Below are 23528 nucleotides of genomic sequence, written 5' to 3' on the forward strand. Positions count from 1 at the left end.
GGTTGGATACTTTGTGGGCAGATCTTGTATGAAAAAGAGACATTTTTGAAGAAGTTACAAGAAATGTACACAGGACTATGACGCCTCGGTCCCCTTCAAAGTAGGCACCTTGGGACCTCACACAGTTCTCCGAATGGCCACCAGCTACCCCGTTGTATTTTCCTGAATCTCATGAAAGGTCTGAAATCTCTCCCTTTCAAAGGTTGTTTTAGTTTTGGGAGAAGCGAGATGTCACAGGGTGCCAAATCTGGGCTGTAGGGGAGTCAGTCACCTGGGTGATTTGATATTTTGCCAAAAAAACTGCATGAGACGTGAAGCGTGAGTGGGCGCATTGTGATGAACATGTCAGTCCCCAGTTGCCCGTAGTGGCAGCCTTCTGAGTCATCTGGATAATTTCATGGAGGAATGTTCAGGCTTAACACAAAATTTGATGCACATCCATTGCTCTACTCACTCATTTTTAACATGATGGCTACACAGTACACATGCTCACTCAGTGGGATCTACCGCCCCCACTGACTAGTGCAGTGAAGTCATCATTGTTCACACATGCGCATTCCAGTCCTCTCTCCTTGGCTGCCAGGTTACATCGATGTTGTGCAAACCATTCTCATTATATTAACTGCTGCAGTCCAGCCGCAGCTAGGTCCGGGGGTTCCTGAAAGGTGGGTAAGGCGTCGGCGATGGGAGACAGATGACAACACGCCTCAGAGAACAGTGATGCTCTGTTCCGTTTATTGCAAGTACAAGCAGGTTTTTATACTTTCATTTTTAGCGTTGATTGACATTTGCGATTAGGTAAAGCAGAAAAAAATTAATACAGAAGTAACCAGGAAAAGTACAAAAATTCCCATAGATTCAGTTATATTAAACAAAGATTATTTTGACCAGGAGAGCCATAAATCAGATAATTAGAAATAGCTGTACGTACAGAATTTGAATGTCTTATTGTTTATTAAAGTTCTCAGAATTTGTCATGGGGCAAAAGGATATGCTAAATTGAATAGAGGTTATAGGAAATTTATTATAAGGCCTTTGTGATATCTAACTTACCTATTTACCTTTTCTGTCTAAAGTATTTCTCTATGTACCATGGACTCTAACTCCTGGTAACTGTTTCTACGTGCTTAATTTATAATAGTTAACCAGCTTTTCTTATTTCTTTGCTTGTCTAATTCTACTTGATATATATCCCTATTCAAGGTAAAGGCAGGGCTGTTACTCCAACAACTTTTAGACATTCAAGGGCTATTTCATTAGAGGGGATTTTATTCTCTGGTCAAGAAATTATTTTATACAACTTCATTGGAATTATGCGAATTAATAAACCTGAGATACAGGTATCTAATAATCCCACCACCTTTTAATCACCAAAACAAACATGTAAGGAGAGAGAAACAGGAAATTCAGCTACAATAAACCCTTTTTATTCCTTAGTTAATAAACACCAGGGAGGTCTGCTTTGAAGCTAGCCTTTCCATGAAATTTAGACTATTATAAGGCACTTGAACTTCATCCTTATTGACCATTCTAATGCCACCCTCATTATATGCTCCTGTATAAGGCAATGGGAGATCTGGAACCCTCTGGAGACTATTAGCTCCTTTTGGGGGATACCATAATTTGCCAATAATCTAATGTGCTACCCAGGGGTATCTTTGGGCTGTGGGTAGGGGTCTATATAGTTTCTTCTTATTTTCTTGAAAGACTTTTTGTATCTATGGGTAAAGAACAGGTGTGGGAAAGTCCGCCAATAATTCAACCTATTGTAACTGATTTATGAATTCTTTTATGGGAACAATCAGGGATAATTTCTTACTCAGGTTTATAACACCTTATTTAAAACAATCTGGGTATAATTCAATAGTCTAGGGAGAACTAGTTGTCCCTTCAGAATTTCCCTCAAAAGCAATCATTGACTCTTTTTGAGCCTCTTTCTTCTCATGGCCTGTTCTTATGGGAATCAGGGTACAAAGTAAGACCATGATTAATATTAGCAAGGAAATTAAAAGCAATCCCCAGAAAAATTACCGCCCCCCTTTGTATGCCACGCTCTCTTCCAGGAAGGTGGATTCCTTGAATGCCCTCTTTCCATGTTCAGACCTTGTCAAAAAACATGGTTGGAAGAGGGCGTGGCAATTAACAATGGCTGGACTTTTTCCGGACATACCTTGTCATACATCTTCTTGAGATTCTGAGCAAAGGACTTGTTTTTTAAATTTGTAAAATTTTTGACTCATCCTGTATTTTCACATATGGCTGTTAGAGCTTTGGTTACCATTGTGTGCTCTGTTGTGTGCAGGTAATGCTCATGGGGATTCTAACTGTTCTGATGTTTTCTTTTTCCCTGCTGAACAGTGTTGTTGTTTAGTGATATTAAAGCTCACTTCGGTTCCCAAATTTTACAGTGGTCTCATACTCATAATTCTGTAAGCCCTAGACTCACATGCATTCATTAAATATGTTAATTTTGAATGTTCTTTCAGGGATAGGTTATATCCAGATAGGGTTTTTAATGTGAGCAAGCAAACAAAATTACCATTAACCTTATAATATGTGAAAATTTATCCCAAAAATGTTCAACGGAGACTAAAACGTAAAAGTCTGTTTACCAAAATTTTCCGTTTTCTTTTTCCCTGGCAAATGCATCAGGCCTATTTGTCATTTCAAGTTGTCTTTGTAACATTCCCCTCTTTAGTCTGTGCTCTGTGGCGGTGATTTTTCACCCAGTGTGCCACAGGAATTTTTAAAACATGCAACACCTTACTATTTAGTCAGGGACTTTGACCTCTTTTCCCTTAGTCCCATAAATGACAGCAGCCAATACAACAGTAGCTGTCCCGTACTGAACCAAAATTATACTTGTTTTTTTGTGAGATCAGCAAAAATTATGTTTTGGTGTGCCACAGAATCTTAGTAATTAGTTTGTTCGCCATGAGATGGAAATGGTTGAAAATCGCTAGTCTATGGAAGTTTTTTTTTTTTAAACTGCAGAGAACAGTCCCTTTTCTCTCTGAAGGGCATTGCATTCTGAAATATTAGACACAACCTTGGAGACCTTATCCCATGGGTAAGATGTGACAGTCTTATTAAATCACTGTTTCTTTTTCATAGTGTTTAATCATGTAGAATGTCAATTTAAGTTATAGCTGACTTTTAAAATTTTATGTTTGGAGCAGGAAGAGCAAGATCTGGATCAACAGGGACACGAGGTATGATTTCGGGTTGGGGCCCCTACCACAGCATTCAGACGGCTCTTCAGCTCCCAGAACACATTTGCCACAACTCCTAACTAATTAAAACCAAAAGGCTAAGAAAAACTCTGGAGTCAGACTTTCTGGGTTTGAATCCAACTTTGCTTCTGTGTGTCTGCTCCCTCATTTGAAGAATGGGGGTAATGTCCCTACTAGGAGAGAGGCATTTTGAGAACCAAGGTAATTTTAACTTAAGAAGTTTATGGCACATTATAAACACTACTTTAGCACCAAGCATTTTGTCTCCAAATTTATTCATGTTGTTAAAAAATATGGGCAGCCTTATTGGCAGCCCCCCAAATGGGAAACTATAAGCCCTAGGAGTTCTCCTTAAGACAAGGTAAGAGAGAATGCTATTCTAAACCAGAATTTCTCAACTGCAGCCCTATGAATATTTTGGGGTTGATAATTCCTTGTCATGTGGGTAGCTGTCCCATCCTTGGTCTCTACCTACTACTAGGTAGATGCCAGTAGCATTCTAAACCCTTTCCCCCTCCTCCCAACACACATTCCTCTCCCCCGGTTGTGACGCCCAAAAAACGTCTCCAGACATTGCCCAGTGTGGTCTGGGGGCAAAACTCCATGGTTGAGATCCACAGGTCCAAAGTATCAGTCCCATTTCCATACAATGAATTTAAATGTATTTGTGATCATTATTGTGCTTCCTTTTAATACATAGGCATTTTCTGCAAAAAGTTTTTTCTCTTTTTTCTTAATGGATTACAAGTGCCTTTTTGAAAGTCATTCTCATTTCTCATTATGCTAGGCAAAAAAACACCATTGGTCTTAAACTTTGTGGAACTATAAAGCAGAGCTGAAGACTTTATCAATCAGAAAAGGATAAAAATATGTTGAAATACTAAATTGACAGGTTTTAGAGTTTTCCTTTTTAAAACTGATGTAAATTACTATTGTTTGTTTCCCTTTTTAGGAAAATCTCTTCGATTCTCTGACAGGGCAGCCACATCCTGAAGATGTGCTACTGTTTGCCATTCCTATATGTGCCCCTTACACCACCATGACAAACTATAAGTAAGTCCTCATCAGTTTCCTCAAAGCAACTGGCAGAGTAGTGATTTATGAATTGTTTTGCAACCTATTTAGTAACATATACAATTCCTTTTTAAAGATACAAAGTGAAACTTACTCCTGGAGTTCAGAAAAAGGGAAAAGGTATTTACATTTTTTTTTTATGAACTACAATTTTAAACATTTCTTGACTGAAGAGAAGTACATTCTTCTATTTTATATTTACAGCTGCAAAAACAGCCTTGAATAGTTTCATGCATTCCAAAGAAGCAACAGCAAGAGAAAAAGACTTATTCCGCAGCGTAAAGGTAAAATACTTCTCTAGAACTTTCTGAAGATTGGTAGTACAACTAAAAATGTCAGCAGTTACTGGCTGTTTTTATTCTGATTTTATTTAGTAGATGCAAGCTGCAGCCACTGTTTTGGTAGAAAAGGCTGTCTTCCTAGAAGCACTGTAAAATAAGTAAAATCATTTCAGCTAATGATTTTAGAAATGCTTTTCTATTGATTGCAAAGGACACATAATTGTTGTACAAAGAAATATGATTGACCACGTAGAATATGAAGACACTCAGCAGTTCTTTTTTTCCCTTAGGACACGGATTTATCAAGAAATATTCCTGGCAAAGTGAAAGTGTCTGCACCCAACCTTCTGAATGTAAAAAGGAAATAGCTGAGATAAAGCCAATTTTACAGCCTTCTGGATGAAGGCTGTAAAATTGTTTTCGTTCAAAAACGAAAACACCATGTAACAAGACTTCTGCTTTTAAAAAATGAACTAAATATTGCCTTGCTATATTCACCAAAAGGACTTACTGTTTTATTCCAGTTTTGTAGAGAGGAGACACACCATCTATTGTAGGATTTCCTGAAGTATTTGGGGACAGTTAAATGCTAATTGTACACATCTGTAGTTATTCTACATATTCTTGGAGTTTGGGAAGTTAATATTAAGTGTTCACCTCATATTGTAAAGTAACTGGTGAAGCGGTGCAGTCGCGTAGACTGTTCACTCGGCTGTCTACAGTATCTCATGTCCAATACATCTATTCCGGGCCACTCCCAAGGGGTGTTTTCTTTGTTTTCTTTTCCTGGTGATGGTGGTTGGTTTAAACATTTTGGATTAAGTCTTGAAGACCCTAAACATTGAAGGAGTTAGTTTTCTTCCCTCTTACATTTGTCAAAAAGTACATTAGACCAGATGTAAAATACAAATAATTGCCATGACTCAGCTTAAGGAATAATATCTAGAAGTAATTGGTGTTGATCATTTCTAGACATTTATATATCCTCACTTTTCACCTTAATTTCTTTCTTGTAATTTCATTTAGTTCTCTACCATTTAATTTTCCACCTCTACTAGGAATCAGTAGCATGTTACGAAGTACCTTAACCTGTAATGTCAGAAGTGCACTTTTAGGCTTACCACGAAAGACTCCAGACCCAGCTTTCCTCTGTCTCATAACAGAATGGAAAATAAAGTCATACTTTATTTCCATTCTTCTATGAGCTACAAAACTGTTACTTTCTAAATGATCAGACAACAGCTGCCTATAGTCAACATGACCACTTTCCCCAGAACCTGTACCAAAGCATTTAAGGTCAAAGTACTAAACTGCTGTGGGTCCTTCCTTCCTTTTACCACTTTCTCAGTCCTCTTATTGAGAATATTTTTCCACTTGAAATCACTGTGTAAGTAAACTTTTTAATTATGTAATCTTGTGTTGTAAATATAACATGATAGATTATTCTTGTCATTTAAAAAAGTACCTTCAAATTGGGGTGGTGAACACACAACACAATGTACAGATGATGTGCACAGTGGAACTGTGCGCCTGAAACCTGTGTAATTTTGTTAACCGGTGTCACCCCAAAAGTTCAATTAAAAAGGAAAAAAACAACTTCACCATTTTAAGTGGTAAGGAAAATTAGTGTAATGCTCCTACAGATACATATCCTGAAGTTACCAAAAAGGAACCATATCCTTAGAGTAAAAAGCCCAAGTATTAATTACCCTTTGCTCTAACAGAAGACAGTTACTGGTGTTAAATACATTTATTTAGACACAAAAATAGGTTCTCTAGGCCATTCACATGCACATTAAAATCAAAAGGCTCCAAAACTACAACAATGCGTGTAACTTTACAAATGATGCCACTCTTTGATGTTTACAGAATTGCTGTCCATGCACAGTGGTCAGAGGCATTAGCTGTGAGGCCTTAGGATCCAGAAGTGTTGTTACTACCAAACCTCTGATTCACACTGTGCAGTAAGTGTTTGGGAAGGCAGTTCCACGAGTTGGCTAACATTTCTTTAAAGCAAATGACTGCTTCTAAACTTAGCCTGAAAGTGAACAAGGAAAGAAAAATAATTTCACATTACTGTTTAGAAGTACATTCACTTGAAATATTAAAATAAAGAAACCATTTTCTTTTAAGATTTTCACCGGAAAAAATAACTGGTTAGTTGTAATCAATGAAGGCTTGTTAGTGCCCTTAAAAAGTTACTTGCCTTACAAGAGATTTTGGCTGAACTGAAAATATTAGTACTTCATTACTGTGTGCCTGAAAAATAGATAAGAAGGACACGTTAAAAAGCAAGTACTTCGCAAATAAATTTCAGCAATGTTATGAAGTGCCCTTTCACAGAAGGTTATATACTTACAGCTCTGTGATGCACAAGAAGATTATTGGCACACCCACCAAAAACAATCACTTCTCCTTCGTCACTGGCACAAGCTGTATGCCATAATCTACATTTAAAACAAGAGCTTGAGTTTGAAGTCACCCAAAACACCACAAAACAGAACTGATTTAGTAAAGACTAGAGCTCTTGAGTTCAGACCAACATCAACGTGAGAAGCAATTTTCTTAAGGAAAAGTAGTCAACAGTACAAAAGTCAATATCTGTTTTGATTCAATGGGTGTTAGCATTTTCTCTCTGGTCCAGTGAAGTGTTTGAACTGGACAAACTGTTCTCCAGGTCTTTGTTAGCAATAACAATCTTATGGGAGATCAGTGGTATACGGCCTTTCCTTCCTCTTTTCATGGGCTGGGCCAGTTGGCCTTACACAGAACATCTGAGAGATGCTGAATCTGCCCGAGTAAACAATGTATTTGAAGGCCTGGTAATTCAATGGAAAGAACATTTTGTCACATAAAGTCTTAGTGGCCGGACTGTACTTAGGTTAGAGGCTTAGGGAAAAATGCAGGCTGATACAGCTAAAGATGCCTACTATTTCCTTTTCAGTCTTTTTAACAGTTCTTTGAGATGAACAACAGATAACTCGTACATTCTCTTTTTTGATGGTTTGACTTCTTACTCTTTGTTTTGCAGTGCTACTGAAAATCTAATTGAAACTTAACTGATTTTTGTCCATATACCTTCTTTAAGGTTTTGAAATTCTGTCCTTTCCAGTTCCTTTTTCTTTTTTTAATGACAAATTCAGGTGCAGTTCAATTTACTTCAGTAAAGACCTTGATTATAAATGTTAATTATATCGGTACTTTGTTGATAAAGGGAAAAGTTAACAAATCAAAATCCAGCTGTATTTTTCACACAGAGATAATGGAAAAGAAAGCATCTGATACTAGGATAACATTTTTTTCCTTTCAAAAGGTGTATTAAACCTTAGTAAATGCCAGGGTATTTATTAGAATGATGGACATAATGCAGCCAAGACTTCCTCATTCTGTCTTGTACACCTCTAGGGACTTCATTAGTTTAGTATAAGAATTACCTTTTTAAATAGTTCATACCTTGGCCTGTCAGTATAGGGATGATTAAACTGTATCCATTCATTTTTACTGATGCAGAAAATCCAGGCATCACCTAGTCAAAACAAAAAAATCCATGAAGTATGTTATTCTATCAGTGTAACATTGATATTTAAAGGGCACAGCTTTAGCAAGAGAGGGAATAAATCAGATTGTGAGTAGATACAGAAAGTGTATTTCCTTTTTTTCCTCTGCAATTAATCAAGTAAACCCTTTGCATGTCACAGCCCTTTCTTGACGGAGTGGACGCACGTCACAGCGTGCAGACTGCGGGGGTGCCTGACAGGATCAAAGTTAATACCAAACCCTCCAACAAACCCTATAGCCCTGATACATCTAATAAAATAGACATTCATATATTATTATATATGAATGATGTACAGCGATTTCTTACATTTTTAAAGGACTTACTTAGTGGCTGTTTGTCAGTGGTAAATCCTCCAAAGAGAAAGAGATGGTCTGAAGAAACCGGTGTGAGTGAGTGCCAAGATCGGCCAACTGGGCACATGCCTTGTGGAATTCTGAAAATAATAGCTATGTTATAATACCAACATCTAAAAGCAGAGAAATGCTGAACTTTTCTTTAAAATTTATATGGAATTAAAGAAAAAGAGACTTGGAATTTAAAAAGGCTTTTTGGTATTAACTACATGCTGTATTTAGAATGGACTATTTTCTTTGACAGTCAACTTTAGACCTTTTCAACAAACACTGAACACAGACTCTGTGCAGGCACATAGTTAATGGGAACAGGAATTTAAAAAGGGTCTAATCATATTTGTTTAAATTTGCAGTTACAGATAATTGAAGCAAGTACATTATCTACTAATAATAGAGAATAAGGAAAAAAGCCATTGAAAATTTTTTGGAAAACTTTTCTAAAGAATTATATCTAACGTGATACCTACAATTCAATCCACTCCCATGCATCCAGATCAAGGTAGTGAAGATCATTCATTCTAGCATCCTAAAAAAGGATAATTATGTAGTTACCATTTTGAATAACTCAAAGGCAGCCACTGAAACAGTTTACAAACTCACTCGGTATCTGCCTCCAAACACAAAGCCTTTGTTTCCAACAGTAGCACAGGCATGGGCAGCGCGAGGCGAAGGTGCTGTACCCTGTTAAAGTCAGGTGAGCAGTTTAATAAATAAATGAACTTTTGATAAATGCCAGAAAGTCTTCACACCACAGTGTATGAGAATACTGTAATGTGCTGTGTTAAGTACTTTGATGCATTAGTCCACGTAGTCCTCATATGTGCTATGGTTACAATGGTCATTGGCTAACAGTAGTTGAGTGGAAAACCACTTTCCAGTAAGAATATACAAGCCACTTGAACTTTTAAGCTAAACTGCAGCCTTGTAGTCAATAGCAGTACTAAAGGCTGACTACCACAACTAGAAATTTTAATTTTGTATTTTTGAGGTATATTTCTGAATGGGCTAGTAAATAAATAGAATGCTTACTTTATTTTTTATTTTAAAATGAAAGCTAGCATATTATATGACATCTGTATCAGAGGAGAAAGAAACATATTTGAGTAACTTAAATTCCAGTATAGTGCTAGGTCATTTATTTGATTACAAACAATACCACTCAACATCAATTAGATAATAGATGCTGGTTTGGTCTATACATTCATTAAACTTTTCTGAGTTGTGGAGTCCTTGGAAAATATGAAAGGTCTGACTCTTCTCCAGAAAAAAGAATGAACCGTCAATCTTACACCACCTCCCAACTTCCCTCCTCTGAGCAGGCCTGCTTTAGGGATCCATTACTCTTCAGGAACTCACAGTAGTTATAGGCTGGCTCCAGATAAATGTTTCAGTGTCTAAAATGTGTACATGATCATTCCATCCTCTTGGATGACTTGAATTCTACAGAAAGTAGAACGAATCTTGCTGAGTTATTTTACAATTACTTTACAAATAACATTTACAAAATTAAATAGCCTTCATCTGATTTATTAACAAAGCAAAATGGACAAAACTACCAAACAAAATGTATTATTTCAACATACTAAGGCCATATGCAAATATGAAACTTCACTTACCCAAAAAGATGTTTCATCGAATTCAAAAGTTCCCAATACTTTATCTTCAGGTAAATATCCATACCCTCCAAAAAAGATTAACCTATTTTATTTTAAAAAGAAAGGCAAAAATTCAAATATCCATAGGTTAAGATACAAGAGATTTTTCTACTCACTATATTATGTGAGTTGAAAAGGCACACAATTATACGAAAATACTCTAATAGTGACGGCTAATATGTCTCAGGTGCCACGTTAAGTGCTCTGATGTATTAATACACTAATCCTCCTGTGCACTACTGTTACAACAGTTCAGTTATCAGCTAAAGATACTCGAATGGCAAACCACTTTCCACGTAAAAACCCAAACCTGTAGTGCTGCTAACTCACTTGTTTTTATATACCCAGACACCAAGTTTGTCCTTTGACGACGGAGGCATTCCTTGGCAATCAATTCTTTCCCACTGTAATACTCTGTCTGTAGACCTTAAATCCAGCATGTAGAACTGTCAGAAGCAATGAGTTCAGTTAGATTTGGTTATGTGAAAGAAATTCCAACCTTGGCATTTAATTTTGCTCTGATTTATAATAAGAATGTCATCTAATTCAGTACTGCTCAAAGTGTGACTACAGACTGGCTGCAAAACTGTTAACTGGGTCTAAATAAGGAACTTGTGCCAGAATATAAATTACCCAAGTCACTAAGCATCCCATTTAGTTCAGCTAACTTTTTTTCCATAGCCACATTTTTTGGTGAAGCAATAGATAGGCACTGGCTTACATTCTGTGCCCTTAGGCACTTAGAGCTATCCTGATCTAATTTGTGGGTATCAGGATAGTATTACCAAAAAGTCAGACTCAGCAATTTCACCTCCAAGTTCAATTTAACAAACATGTCTTAAGTGCCTACTTAACTCTAGGAGCTAAGGACAAATCTTAAAATACTAAGTATTAGTCTATCTTTAAGGGTTCATTCACATCCAGGGGCTTGAATAAATGTGACCATTCCTAAACTTCCTTGTGATCAAACTTCACATGCTTAACCCCAGCCACATGAATACTAGTGACTACCATTTTTCTGACCGCCCTGAAAGCTGCAGCTTCTCTCCCAAGCTTCCCCATGTTGTGTCAAAATTATTTTTTCCCCCTTAGCCCTGACAAATATTGATACATGGCTCAACTTCAGCCTACTGCAGTGCTTCAACAAATCTTTTAGGCACAGAACCCTTTCTTCACACAAAATCTTTAAGTAAAAGCCTAACGTAAAAGGAAAAATGGAGCTACACTTGTTAAAATGGTGGTGGAAGGGCCGGTCTGGAGCCACCCAGCACCACCATGAGCCTCCCACAGGGGCCCTAGCATTCCTAGGAGCCCAGTTTAAACCACCTCAGCCATGTGCTCTACCTCTACTCGACCACCTGGCATTTCCATGAGCACACCTGGCTCGCATGCACCTCTGCATCTCGGTACCTGTAGCTTGGCTATCCCTTCTAGTTGTATTCATTTCAAGCCTCACCTCTTGGGTGAAAACTTGACTTTTTCTGTTCCTCCATTTAACCAAACATGATGTCAAGGATTCTTTTTCAGATTCAGAAATACTGAGCTGTTACTATGAGCCAGGCTCTGTGTGTGTGCACCACATGCTACAGAGGTCGTTTGCTGATTATGTGTGTCCCTCTAGAGTGTCAGCTCCAAGAGGCAGACTACATATCAATCGTCTGTCTCCCAGGTCTCCCAAGTGCTCAGCAAATAAGGTGCCCACTAAGTTGCCAAATAAATGAATTTATAAGAGTTTACCTATATCATGTGTACCTTTCTGACTTCACCTCTCTCTTACTGGCCTGAGAGAACAACTGGTATCTTTTTCCTATTTTGGGAAAAACATGAACAAAGTCTCAACAACAGCATCTCACGGTGCCAGACCAAAGGAACGCTAGTGTATGAAACGTTGCCCGTGTTGACTGACACTCACGGCTTCTGCGGGGCGGTCTGTTCGTTCTCACCCTACCGCCCACAGTCACCTCACACTCACCTAACTCACTGTCACTCACCTAACACTCCAGGTTTCTAAAAGAACAAGTAGCTGCAAAGAACACAGAAACAACCTTGGAAGTTACTGCACATAGGTTACCAACCAAAGGTGATTTTATAAAAGGCCTAGGTAAATACAGACTGGAAGACTAAAATGCACATTCATACCACAATCAAGTAAACACGTTTTTTAACTGGGACAGGAATAACTATGGGTTAACATTAAAAGTCTGAAGTTGTCTGAAAAAGAATAAAACTGCCTTGAACTGGAATCCTTAGGAACACTAACCTTATTCGTATTGCCTCTTGAATGGTGTCCTCCAAATAGGTACAGCACCCTGTCTACACACACAGCACAGCTTCCTGACATAGAAGGAGGAACATCACCTTCAGTATTAATTTTTCTCCTGAGGGGAGAAAAGCAATGTAAATAAGCCTCCCAAAAAGGAACTGCAAAAATATTTTATTTTTCATGTATTCCCACAATAAAAGATAAAAAGGAACAGGCTGACTCGATTGTGTCTGGGGTCTCATCTGGCTCTAAAATAAATTCAAAGAAGGAGCTTGTCCCTCCCTGTTCCACAGGCCGCGCTGGCTGGCCTTGCACAGAGGCAGAATGTGTGAGCTGAAAAGCCTCCAGCTCACATCATTCTGAGAGCATAACATTTTATGTTTTTTCAGACTGAACTGCTTTTCATTCATATGTCCAAAAGTTGTTTTGTTTTTGTTTTTGAGTAAGCCAGGAAAACTTCACCAATTTTAATAGGTCACTCAAGGTGTGCTCACAATATCATTTTATATTAAGGTTTTAAGTTTTAGTAGGCTTTTAAAAAGTATAGAGCTGATTCTCTTTTTTAAAAAGATGTAGAATTCTGTATTAAAGGAATACTATTATAAATTTCCAATTTTCCAGAAAAAAAGATGGGTAAACAGCTCAGAAAACACTGATTAGCTATGTACAGAAATAATCCTATCTTTAGTTTAACTCAAATCAAGTGAGAGTACTATTCCAGTTCTGAGATCTAGAATAAGTGTAGTATTTGTATAGCACTAAGTTCTCACAATACAAACCCTGAGGGAAGACTACTTTAGAAAGCCTCAAACATGGTTACCTAGCCTTCTGAGAGTCACATTAATTCTGCCAAGAACAGACTCCTGAGTATCACTGTTAAGAGACTAGCAAAAGATCATTTCAGAATAGCACCAGCTTGACTGGAAGGTAAATTTAAGCTAGTTTTGTGTTTTAAACACTATTTTAAAGAAACTTACACAGAAAATTTAATATTAAAGCTCATTAAAATAGAATACTACCTTTATTTCTAATAGATATAATCTGTAACTTTTCTCATTCAAGATACCATGTAACAAAAGATGCAACATCTTAAAAAATACATATGTGATGCTTCTGAAGAGATGCTTCTTGGCCAAACCAGCAGAATTGTTTTCTTTTTGTTTGCAACATTATTTGAATGTTTCCCCTTATAAATCAAGTTACCATCTTCCAGTCTCCATGTTGTATATCCACAGTTCTTCTCTAGGCAGATAGAAGTCATATAATCCTCTGACTTGGTTACTCTAAGAACCAAAAAGAAAATTGCAAATATAAAAAAATAGTTGGTATTCTAAAGAGGCACTACTGTATTTTCTCACATCCATCTTATTTGAGATGCTGAGAGATACGTAAAATAGGTCCAATAAGTCCATCAAATGCACAGTCCTCCCCACCCCATGCCACAAACTCTTGGTAATGCTTACTATAGACAGCTTTTATTTCAAATTTTTCATAGAACAGTTGCAATGCTGCAGGAAGTTAAGAGACCACTGGGAAATCTCCAAGGCCACTTGTTCCTGAACAGACCATGCACCAAATGTCAGCTGCATGACTTCAGGAGAGATTACCTGTGCCATGGTGAGCAGACCAAAAAAAGGTCTACCCTTTAATTCCTCACTCACTCTGACATGTGAGGTACGGTTTTTCTAGACATTCTTTCCTTTGACTCACCCATTCTCTACCAAGATGCAGAGAGGGTAGCACTGCAAATATGAAAATACATAAGCCCTTCTGCAAAATTGTAAGTTCCTTATTCTGATCCATTTCCTTTCAGGTAATAATTCTTAGGCTAAATGTACCATATACTAGAACTAGCCTATAGCTACCCATGGATTGCTTTGTTTAACCCTCACAATGATCCTCAGAAGTAGTTGGGATTTCAAAAAAATGGGCTTTTTAGAGAGGTAAGCAATTTGCCAGGTTACTTAGCAAGTAATGGTAGAACCAGGATTTCAGTCTCCTTTCCCTGAATTTGTAGCTTCAACTGCTGGTCAACCTCTCTAATCTTTGAACCTTTCTGGCCACTTCTGAACAGTGTCAGCATGCAGTGAACAACTGCAGTTCTCTGGAGAATGGGTGTCAGTCTAACAAGCTTGAATATCATACAGGAATAGAGCACCTGGCCATGTAAACCTTTTACTTTCCACTCCACCACTTTTGAAGGGAAAGGCTAGAATATAGCAGGCTAAACCCGAGAAGATCAGCCTGGCCTAGGAAGCACAACTGACTGCTGTATACGAAACTAAGGTTCACTGCCTTCAAAACAATCTCCAAGGGCTTCCTGTGCCTATTCTCAGGGTTCTAACAAAATTGTGGATGGTATGTCTTTGAACCACCCACTCAACATCCAGGCCTTCAAAAACACCATCAGAAATCTTCCATTCTGACCACCCTCCCTCTCCCCATGCCCAAAGAAACATCCCATTCCCTCAGTGCTGCTGACTTTTACGAACAGAATTTTGAATAAAGTAGTTTAGACTGAAGTATGATTGACCACCAGGATTACTTTTCTCCTTGTGAATTATTTACATTTCTGTAAGGATCACCACATACATACCCTCTTCCTCTTAACAAATACCCTCTAAACACCTATTCTTTGGAGGCTGAGGAAAATACAAATGATGAGCAAAAAAAAAAAAAAAATTATGGTTCAACTACATGAAGTCATCAGGACAGCTAAGGCACTTTGTCCCATCTGTCTTCTGAGAGTCCTCTCAGAAGTGTTCAGTGACAGCTCAATGGGACCATGAGCTGAAACTTAATGCCAGAGTCACAAAGCAAGTCATCAAAGACAAAGGTGTAGTGGACTAGATTGCAAGCAAATATTGGAGGGAGGGGATTATTTTTAGGAGGGAAAGGGACTATAAAGAATATTTTTGGTAGAAATTGATCGGAGCCAACTGAACAAATAAGACGATTCTAGAATGTGGAGTGTTATTAGGAAGTTCTAAAAAGCAAAAGAGCTGGAGAACTAGTGGGCAGGGGTCAGACAGCAGACAGTTGGGGGAGAGCCCCATTCAGGGGGCGGGCAGAAATGCAGCCGGGTCCGCAATGGTTAAGTAATCACATCATCATTAGGGGCCAAGGAGCTGCTGATGTTCTGGTTACTGGTGGAGCTTTTCCATTAACTTTTGTAATACGGGTGTCTTCTGAAAATTTTAAGCCCTTTCTCAGCTGAAGTAGCCTTAAAATATTCGAACACGGGGTGACGGTCATCTGCACAAGGTGCAGCTGGCCTCCGGAACGGGCGGGAAGGTTGCCTGTGGCCAGCAGCACCCGTGGGCCAATGGCCTCGGCTCACAGGTAGACCCAACAGAGAGTAAGAGTGACATCACACACCGTCACCTCATACGCACACCCCCAACTTTTTAAATAAAAACACGGCTAGTTGTCAGGCACTCCCAACGTGCCCTCCCCAAGAGATCGCTCCGAGGTCACAGAGCATTCGGGGCTCCTGGAGCAGCAGGGCTGGGGGGCTGCGGGTGGGGGGGCAGAGCACCCCGTGAGAGCAGGGCGTGGGGGTGACAACAGCCCGGGGCCTAGGGCGGGTCCGGGGACCCGTGAGAAGATTCCCACGCTCAAAAAGAATAACGACGCGCAGAATCGGGACCTGGGGGCGCGGCGGGGGGGGCGGCTAACCTGGCCCGCTCGCCCGATCCGCCACCAGAACCCAGGTGACACCCAGCGACGCCCGCCGGCCCGGGCCACCCGCTGACCTTGTAGCCGCCCCAGACGAACATGTGGCGCCCGTCGCTGACCGCTACGTGGCCGCTGCGCTCGGCAGGGCAGGCGAGCTCCAGGGACTCGTAGCTGTCGTAGGCTGGCCCCGGCAGGTCGTCCGCCCGCAGGTCCTCGTTCCCATCAGCCATCTTGAGGCTGCACTTGTGTCCACCGACAATCCCCACAGCCGGCGTGAGGAGGGAAGAGACAAAGGGAAAGGGAGAAGAAACGAACGTCTGCGAAAGGGACTGGGTGAGGCCACTCCCTCGTCGCGGGCGCGTGCACCCGTCCAGCCCCCTCGGGGGACGTCCCCCGCCGCAGGGCGGTGCTGTCCGGGTCGCCGGCGGGGAGGCGAGCGCTGGGGCCACCGAGGGGCCGCCGAGGGCCCGCACCAGCTCGTCGCCCGTCCGCCCCGCCCCAGCCGCCTCACGCCACCGCCCGCTGCTGTTTACGCCGAGTCCCCAGACCCGCCTTTTCTGGCAGCGCCGCCTGCTGGGCTCCGGAAGCTCGGCCGGCGTTCCGCGCCGGTCCTCCCGTCGCCGCTCACGCGCTCTTCCACCCGGCCCAGCTCTTAACTCAAGACGGCGAGTTCTGCACGCAGCAGATCCTCTGAGCCCTGCAGGCGCTGCCAAGATACGCTGGGTAGTAGCCAGAGCGGTGCTGCAACGGCCCGGCTGGGGGGTTCTATTCTCAATGCCCAGGTTTCCTGCGGGTGTGCGGACACCGCCGGCCCCTCTGTGCCCTCGGATCCGGAGCCCTCGGGGGTGGGCAGGCTCCCGACGCGCAGCCCCCACCCGACTCAGCTCTTCTGGTTCAGCCGAGATCTTGAGTTAGTGCGCCCAACACCCATACCACCCTGAAAATTATTGTCTTAGTGAGTTTATGTTACTTTTCCTCACCCATACATATATATAATGTACTGGTGCAAAGATCACCTTGTGCCTGTGCTGACAGTATGACGTTCTAAAAAGTATTTTAAGCTTCTATCAAAGGCTAATACTTTTTAAAAGTTGTGCAAAAATACTATTTGAAAAAATGTACACTTATTTTGATGTGCTATTTTTAGTGTATCATACCAAAAATGATAATACCAAAAAAAGAATCCTCCCTGACAACTGGAGGAATATCCGAGAGACATAACAAAGATGGTCAGAAATTCTTTTTCCTTAAGAACCAGACTGGAGACCTATTTTGTGAACCACCAGAACAAAACCTAGAATCACCTTTCAAACAGACACACTTGAAGGGAGAATTCAAAGCTAATGTTAGGAAGGTGTCATTGCCTTGGGCTCCTGTATGCTGATGCCATGGAGGTCCGAGAACAACATAGAAGCTGGTAGTAAACCATCAGCTGGTGAGAAGTGAGGAATGAATACTTCTTACCTATCAAACTTTACTATCTCCTAGTAGCAGGAGAGCTCTGCTTTAAGCTAAGTTATAGAAATTGAAGGTGAAGATCAGAATTCCCTGCTACCCCCACTATGGGGCTACCTCAAGACATAATTTTTGGAGTAACACAGTATATTAGGTCAAATAAGTATAGCACCAGTTACCTGTACCATAGATAATACAATATACAGATTTTCATTCTCTTGAAGCCTAAATGTTGCTGTGTATTTGAGGGGCTAATCCAACTTTTAATGTTCTAAGTAAACCGTTTAAAAATAGAATTGCTTTTCTAAGAGACTAGAGAAGGCATTCATATAATCCAGAAGCCATTTTAAAAAAGTGTTCATTCCACTCAGTGTCACCTGTGCAGTAGGTTTTGGTATTTTCCCCTTAAATAGGAAATGCTGATACTGAAGCTCATTGTAATAAAACATTACCTATAAGATGCATATTACCTGTGAGATTCACTCTCTAAATCTTTTATTCAGCCTAAAAATAGTAAGAAAAATGAAAATTTACACTGAAATATTGTTTGTACAATCAACTCTAATGGCTGGTTCACACTAACAAAACTGGGAAAATAGTAAATCTACATAGTCTGTATAATAAATAAAATATAAACAAAAATATTTCAGTACATAAATAGAAGCTTTACACATCCAAAATACAATACATATATGTAAAATATATCTCTAAAATGTATGAAGTTTGAGACACTTCCAACTACTATAATTTTCATTATAAATTACACATATATTTCAATATTTGCTCTCATTTTAAATTTCAGAGATAATTTGCATAGTGGTATTGTGGAAAGTAGTTTTATATACCAAGCCTTTTAGTAATACATTGTTATTCAGTGGAAGGATATGACTGATAATATGCACAACTTCTTAATTATGGCAAAATTACTCTTAAAGAATATAAAGGTACAGTGTTTTATTTCTGTATAGGTAGTTAATACTGAAAATAAATAGGAACATAACACATTTTCAATATCTTTAAACATCGACTTTGTAGAATGGGGTGGGCCAAACTGAGGGGTTTCAATAAAGGCAAATTACTACATTACCATTCCATTTCATTATTTATGAAAACTACTGTAGAAGCACTCTTCAAGGCAAAATACATTTTAATGTCTCATCAATTAATAAATATACTCCCCCTCAATAATTCAAAGCCTGTATGACAAATAAACCTCCATTTTAGAAACTTTAAAACATGGTCTTTATATATATACACTAATATATAGAGAGACTATAGACTAATAGACTATAGACATATATAGTGTATTAGTCTTTATAAATATATATAGCTAGGTATCTATATATTAGTTTAGACAAATAAATTAGGGGTAATGGAAAGCAATTGAATCCATTTATTTCCATACCCAAATAAAGGTCGAAGAAAACCTACAGAAAGAAAAGGGGAAAGCTTTGCTAATGCCTGAGGCTGCTTTCCTAGATGAGTGCCAGAAGGGCAGGCACTCCGCATTTACTACCACACCAGTGTTTGCCTATTTTATAATTGGGCCAGCTGTATTAGGAGATGTTATTTAAGAAGGTGTTAAATAACAGTTATTTAATGAGAAGACTTAAAAATTTTTAAGTGACTTGAGAAAATCTTTCTAAAAGTTGATATGTTGTGTTTTTATGTATGTATCATTATCATTAATTTATATATCATTATGATTTCTAAAGTCCTTGAGTAATTTCTTATTCTCCTCAAATTTGTATAATCTTTCCAGTAGTGAATACACAATGACTTAAGTCTCCTACAATTATCCTTACTTTCAGAAAGTATACTTTTTCTGCAGTTCATAAGGAATTTATTTTAGAAATATAAATTAATCTGTCATTAACATCTCATTCCCATATATCCTATGCTATGTAATCACTTTAACATAGCATTTTTGCTTCAAATTTTATCTTCTAAAGAAAGACTCCAGTTTGGGGTGTAAATATACAGTCTGATTTAAATGTTTAAACACACTAAATATAGAGAATATATAACAATTTAATTCCTACTGATCCACTGACACTTATTTTCTGTTTCTTCTTTTTGGGCTCTTTGTTCATCTCGGTGCTTAGCTGCAGTCCAAAATGTGATTTTTTTGAGTACTTGTTGCAGAAGTTTAGGAGGTAATAAAGATATTTGACTTTCTAAAATTATAGCATTTTTACCAATGCAATCAAGGCATAACCTGTAAATGAAACATAGCAGAATTATTCATTTTAAGTGATACAATAAAGTATATGTAGGTACGTTTCTTAAAAATCATTAAAAAGCTTTTTCATAATAACATGTTTCCTTTGTGTTGTCTGGAGGACGGCAGGGCACGTGTGCGTTCCAGAGCACTGCTAGCTGCACGCTGCCATAGCGCAGAGACTGCATCTGACCAAGACCCCACGGAAACAGAGATGACAATTTAGCATGCATGATATTCTTTAAGTAAAAAGGTTTCAGACTTAATTTCAAAGCAGGTTAGTCTGTAGAGACCCTTTCTTACCTATCCTTGCAGCCCAATACCCATTTACTCTGGCTTTTTTCTTCAAGCACTCCAAGATGACGCATCTGACATCCATGCTTAACAAGACCTGGTCCTCCCCTTACTTTGGGACTCTCTGTAAGTCTGGGTATTGGCAGGGAGTCCCATCAGCTGCCTGGACTGGGGGCCCAGACTGCAGATTTGGAGACTCTGTAGCAGCTGCCAAGTGATTTCACTTGGGGACTCTCCTCCTCCAACTCTCAGCACCTCCGGTCATCTTCACACTTGATTGAATCACTGTGCTTTCTGGTTGAGGTTACAATCCCAGGTCACAATTTAGTTAATCAGGAATTAAGGGGGCTTCTGGTTTACAGAGCTGTGCCTGGTAAAGGTGCTTTCTGTTATTGTGACATTACAGAGCTGTCTGGCTGAATGGGAGAAAAAGCCTCCGTTTTGGGAAACAGCACTTTAGGGCAAGTTTTGGCTGATTGGTTGACCTATCCTTATAAACTTGTGACTAAAAAGAAAGTGGAGTTTATTGTAATACTGTTTGGTTTATGTATTACATAATATGGACTCAGGAGAGTGCTGACTATTGAATGGGTCTTTGAATTACTGTAACATATGTTAATTAGAGTTGTTTTGTCAAAGATCAGGGAAGTGGGACAAAATGCTTCAATTAGAAACTTTCATGAGTTTACAAAATCAGGATGCAGGATTAAAAGGAAATAGATTAATGGTCCAGAAAAAAGGGAATTTGCCTGTGAAAGATAGCAGAAGCTCAGAGCAGAAGGCCCAGGAAGATCCGGGTATCATGGCTGCTGTGAGCATGGTCAGGGTTCCTGAGGCCCCTCCAGCCCAGGGGGATCTTCCTCCTCACTTGGCTGAGGGAACTGGGGAAAGTGAGCCTGAACTGGTATCGGTTGTCTCGAACCTGTCAGGGAACCAAATTCAGTGGAAGAAAAGCCTTACAAGGGCAGGGCAATACTGTTTATGAAGACTTCCAGGAAGAGTAGGGCCAGAAGGCCAGCCCACTGGATATTATTGGGAACATGCTCCATTTTCTACATCAGATCTGTTAAACCGGAAAGACTCTGAAAGGACCAGAGTATATCCTTTTAGAATGGACGAAGAGGTGCACCAGGCTCTTGAGTCCCTGAAGCTGCACCTGGCTTCTGCACCAGCCCGGGGGCTTCCAAACCTAAGAAAGGCCTCTCAGTTGTACGTTCATGAAAGGCAGGGCCTTACTCCAGGTGTCCTCACCCAAATGCTAAGTGATATTCTGCAACCCACTGCATACTTGTTCGAGAAACTAGATCACACTGTCCAGTGGTGGCCAGCCTGCTTAAGAGCTGAGACAGCCACCTGTGAGCTCTTACAGGAAGCTGAAAATTTTCCCTGGGTCAGCCTGTCACTGTTTATGCACCCCAGCAAGTGTTGAGCCTGCTGGAGCAAAAGGGAAATTTGTGGCTCACTGCTGGAAGAAGGGGCAGGTATGAAGCCCTTCTTCTTGACAATCCCAATGTCTCCCTCAAAACTGTAAGTTAAATCCTGCCTCTCTTCTCCCAGAGTCTGACTTGGCGGTGCTAATGCATGACTGTGCTGAGATAACTGACGAAGTGTTCTACCAGAATTGATTTACAGGACTGTCCTCTAGAAGAGGCAGACTGCACTCTATGCAGATGGAAGCAGCTATATGGACAAAGGAAACAGAAAGACTGGGTATGCAGTTTTAAGTCTGGAAGGAACAGTAGAGGCCAAGGCCTTGCTGCCAGGAACCGCTGCTCAGAAAGCTGAACTGATTGCATTGATGAACTGATTGCACTGGAATTGTCGCAAGAAAAAAGAGTGAATGTGTACATCAACTAAGGTAAGCTTTCCTAATTTTGCAATCACATGGTCACATCTTGAAGAAAAAAGAACTGTTAACCTCTAATAAAAAGGAGATTAAGCTTGCCACAGAAATTTTAAAATTATTACAGGCTATTCAGGCACCTTTACAGGTGGCAGTTACACATTGCCCCGGGCACCAGAAAGAAGTGGCTAGAGGAAACACTCTGAAACAATCTGGCTGATCGAGCAGTGAAACAGGAGCTGCTAAAGGAACATTTATAATGCCTTTGGTACCTGTTACAGACTTGTCACAATTTGACCCTGAGGATTTGACTGCAGACTTAGAGGAAGCTGAGAGCTAGGATTTTGATGAAGAAGGACCTAATGGTGAATGGAGAAAGAATAAGAAAGGAGTTACATTGCTTCCTGAACATTTAGTAGAGTCAGTCATGAAGCATTTGCATGAGGCCACTCACTATGTAAGGGACTCATTAACCACATATGTTAAACTGTAGCTCCCAAGTCCTGGAATTGCTAAAGCCACATGAAAAATAATTGCTAGATGTGTTGTGTGCCAGAACAACCCCAAGACAGATCCCCATCCAAAGAGAGAAGGGAAACAATACCAAGGACAGAGCCCACTTGAGGACTGGCAAACAGACTTTACCCAGATGCCAAGGGTCTAAGGGTGGACAAATTTGCTGTCTTCATTGACACCTTTGCAGGATGGGTAGGAGCCTATCCTACTAGAATGGAGAAATCCTCTAGGTAGTGAAAAGCTTACTGAAGGAAGTAATTCCTCACTTTGGCCTACCCGGCAGCATCCAGAACAATAATGGAGCTGCTTTTGTTTCAGAAATTACACAGAAAGTTAGTAAATTTCTAGGAATCAAGTGGAGATTCCACACAGCATAGAAACCTCAGGCTTCTTGGAAGCTAGAGATGAATCACACCTTGAAGAAAAATATAGCCAAACTGTGTCAGGAAACTCATCTCCACTGGGATCTTTGCCTATTGCCCTGCTCAGGGTAAGGGTGGCTCCTAGAAGTGGGATTCAATTAAGTCCTTATGAAACCATTTCAGGCTATGATTGGAGTAGGAGATACATATATAGATCAAGAAGTGAAAATAAAGAAATATGTACATTTCAGTCAGATGTTAGCTGTAATTAATGACCTTGCTTGTGTTACCGACCTCTCCCCTAGCAGGTTTAGCTACATTCCTTTGAGCCTAGAGATAAGGTGCTACTCAAGACTTGGATGATAGCATCTCCAGAAAGCCAACTAGAAGAAAAGTGGACTGAACCTTGGGACATACTCCTCAGCACCCGCACCAAGGTAAAGTTGGCTTTACCTTGGATAAAACCTTGGATTCATCACACCAGAGTAAAGAAAGCACTGGAGGAACAATGGACCACTGAACCCCAAGAAGACCTGAAAGTCATCTTTCAAAAACGATGACATATTCTTTTCATTACTTTCTGTTTAAACTCATGTTCCTTTCAAATTAGATGGAAATATTTGGGTATATTTAGCAAAATGTTCTAAACATTTCTCTGACTTTTGTCTTGCAGGAGGAACTTATGTTGAACAAACTTTCACTGCATGTCTTATGGGCATTTGTTCTTCCCCAGGAAGCTTT

At 39.9% G+C, this 23528-nt stretch overlaps 3 protein-coding genes across 6 annotated transcripts in view; 1 reads left to right on the top strand and 2 right to left on the bottom strand.

The window, feature by feature from the left end:
- NEMF (nuclear export mediator factor) overlaps positions 1-5188 on the top strand; it is a 58592-nt gene extending 53404 nt beyond the window's left edge. The window contains exons 29-33 of one of the 2 annotated variants that reach the window (XM_036028672.1): positions 3177-3212; positions 4186-4286; positions 4384-4427; positions 4512-4591; positions 4879-5188. In XM_036028672.1, the coding sequence (XP_035884565.1) occupies positions 3177-3212; positions 4186-4286; positions 4384-4427; positions 4512-4591; positions 4879-4956 (339 nt within the window). In that variant the 3' untranslated portion in view covers positions 4957-5188. The remainder of the gene's footprint in view (positions 1-3176; positions 3213-4185; positions 4287-4383; positions 4428-4511; positions 4592-4878) is intronic. The other variant, XM_028505769.2, reaches the window with a different exon arrangement.
- Positions 5189-5925: 737 nt separating this feature from the next.
- KLHDC2 (kelch domain containing 2) lies at positions 5926-16550 on the bottom strand. The gene is made up of 13 exons (XM_028505771.2): positions 16174-16550; positions 13622-13701; positions 12416-12533; positions 10486-10601; positions 10117-10198; positions 9857-9940; positions 9101-9181; positions 8968-9026; positions 8471-8580; positions 8042-8114; positions 6948-7035; positions 6795-6847; positions 5926-6626 (listed from the first exon to the last, which is right to left on the bottom strand). Exons 1-13 carry the CDS (start codon positions 16324-16326, stop codon positions 6503-6505), a joined length of 1221 nt encoding a protein of 406 aa, XP_028361572.1. The 5' UTR covers positions 16327-16550; the 3' UTR covers positions 5926-6502.
- Positions 16551-18572: 2022 nt separating this feature from the next.
- KLHDC1 (kelch domain containing 1) overlaps positions 18573-23528 on the bottom strand; it is a 93885-nt gene continuing 88929 nt past the window's right edge. For 2 of the 3 annotated variants that reach the window (XM_036028699.1, XM_028506810.2), the window contains one exon: positions 18573-19769. In XM_036028699.1, the coding sequence (XP_035884592.1) occupies positions 19583-19769 (187 nt within the window). In that variant the 3' untranslated portion in view covers positions 18573-19582. The remainder of the gene's footprint in view (positions 19770-23528) is intronic. The other variant, XM_036028702.1, reaches the window with a different exon arrangement.

The sequence above is a fragment of the Phyllostomus discolor genome, chromosome 1 (genome assembly GCF_004126475.2).
Source record: "Phyllostomus discolor isolate MPI-MPIP mPhyDis1 chromosome 1, mPhyDis1.pri.v3, whole genome shotgun sequence".
Taxonomy (NCBI): domain Eukaryota; kingdom Metazoa; phylum Chordata; class Mammalia; order Chiroptera; family Phyllostomidae; genus Phyllostomus; species Phyllostomus discolor.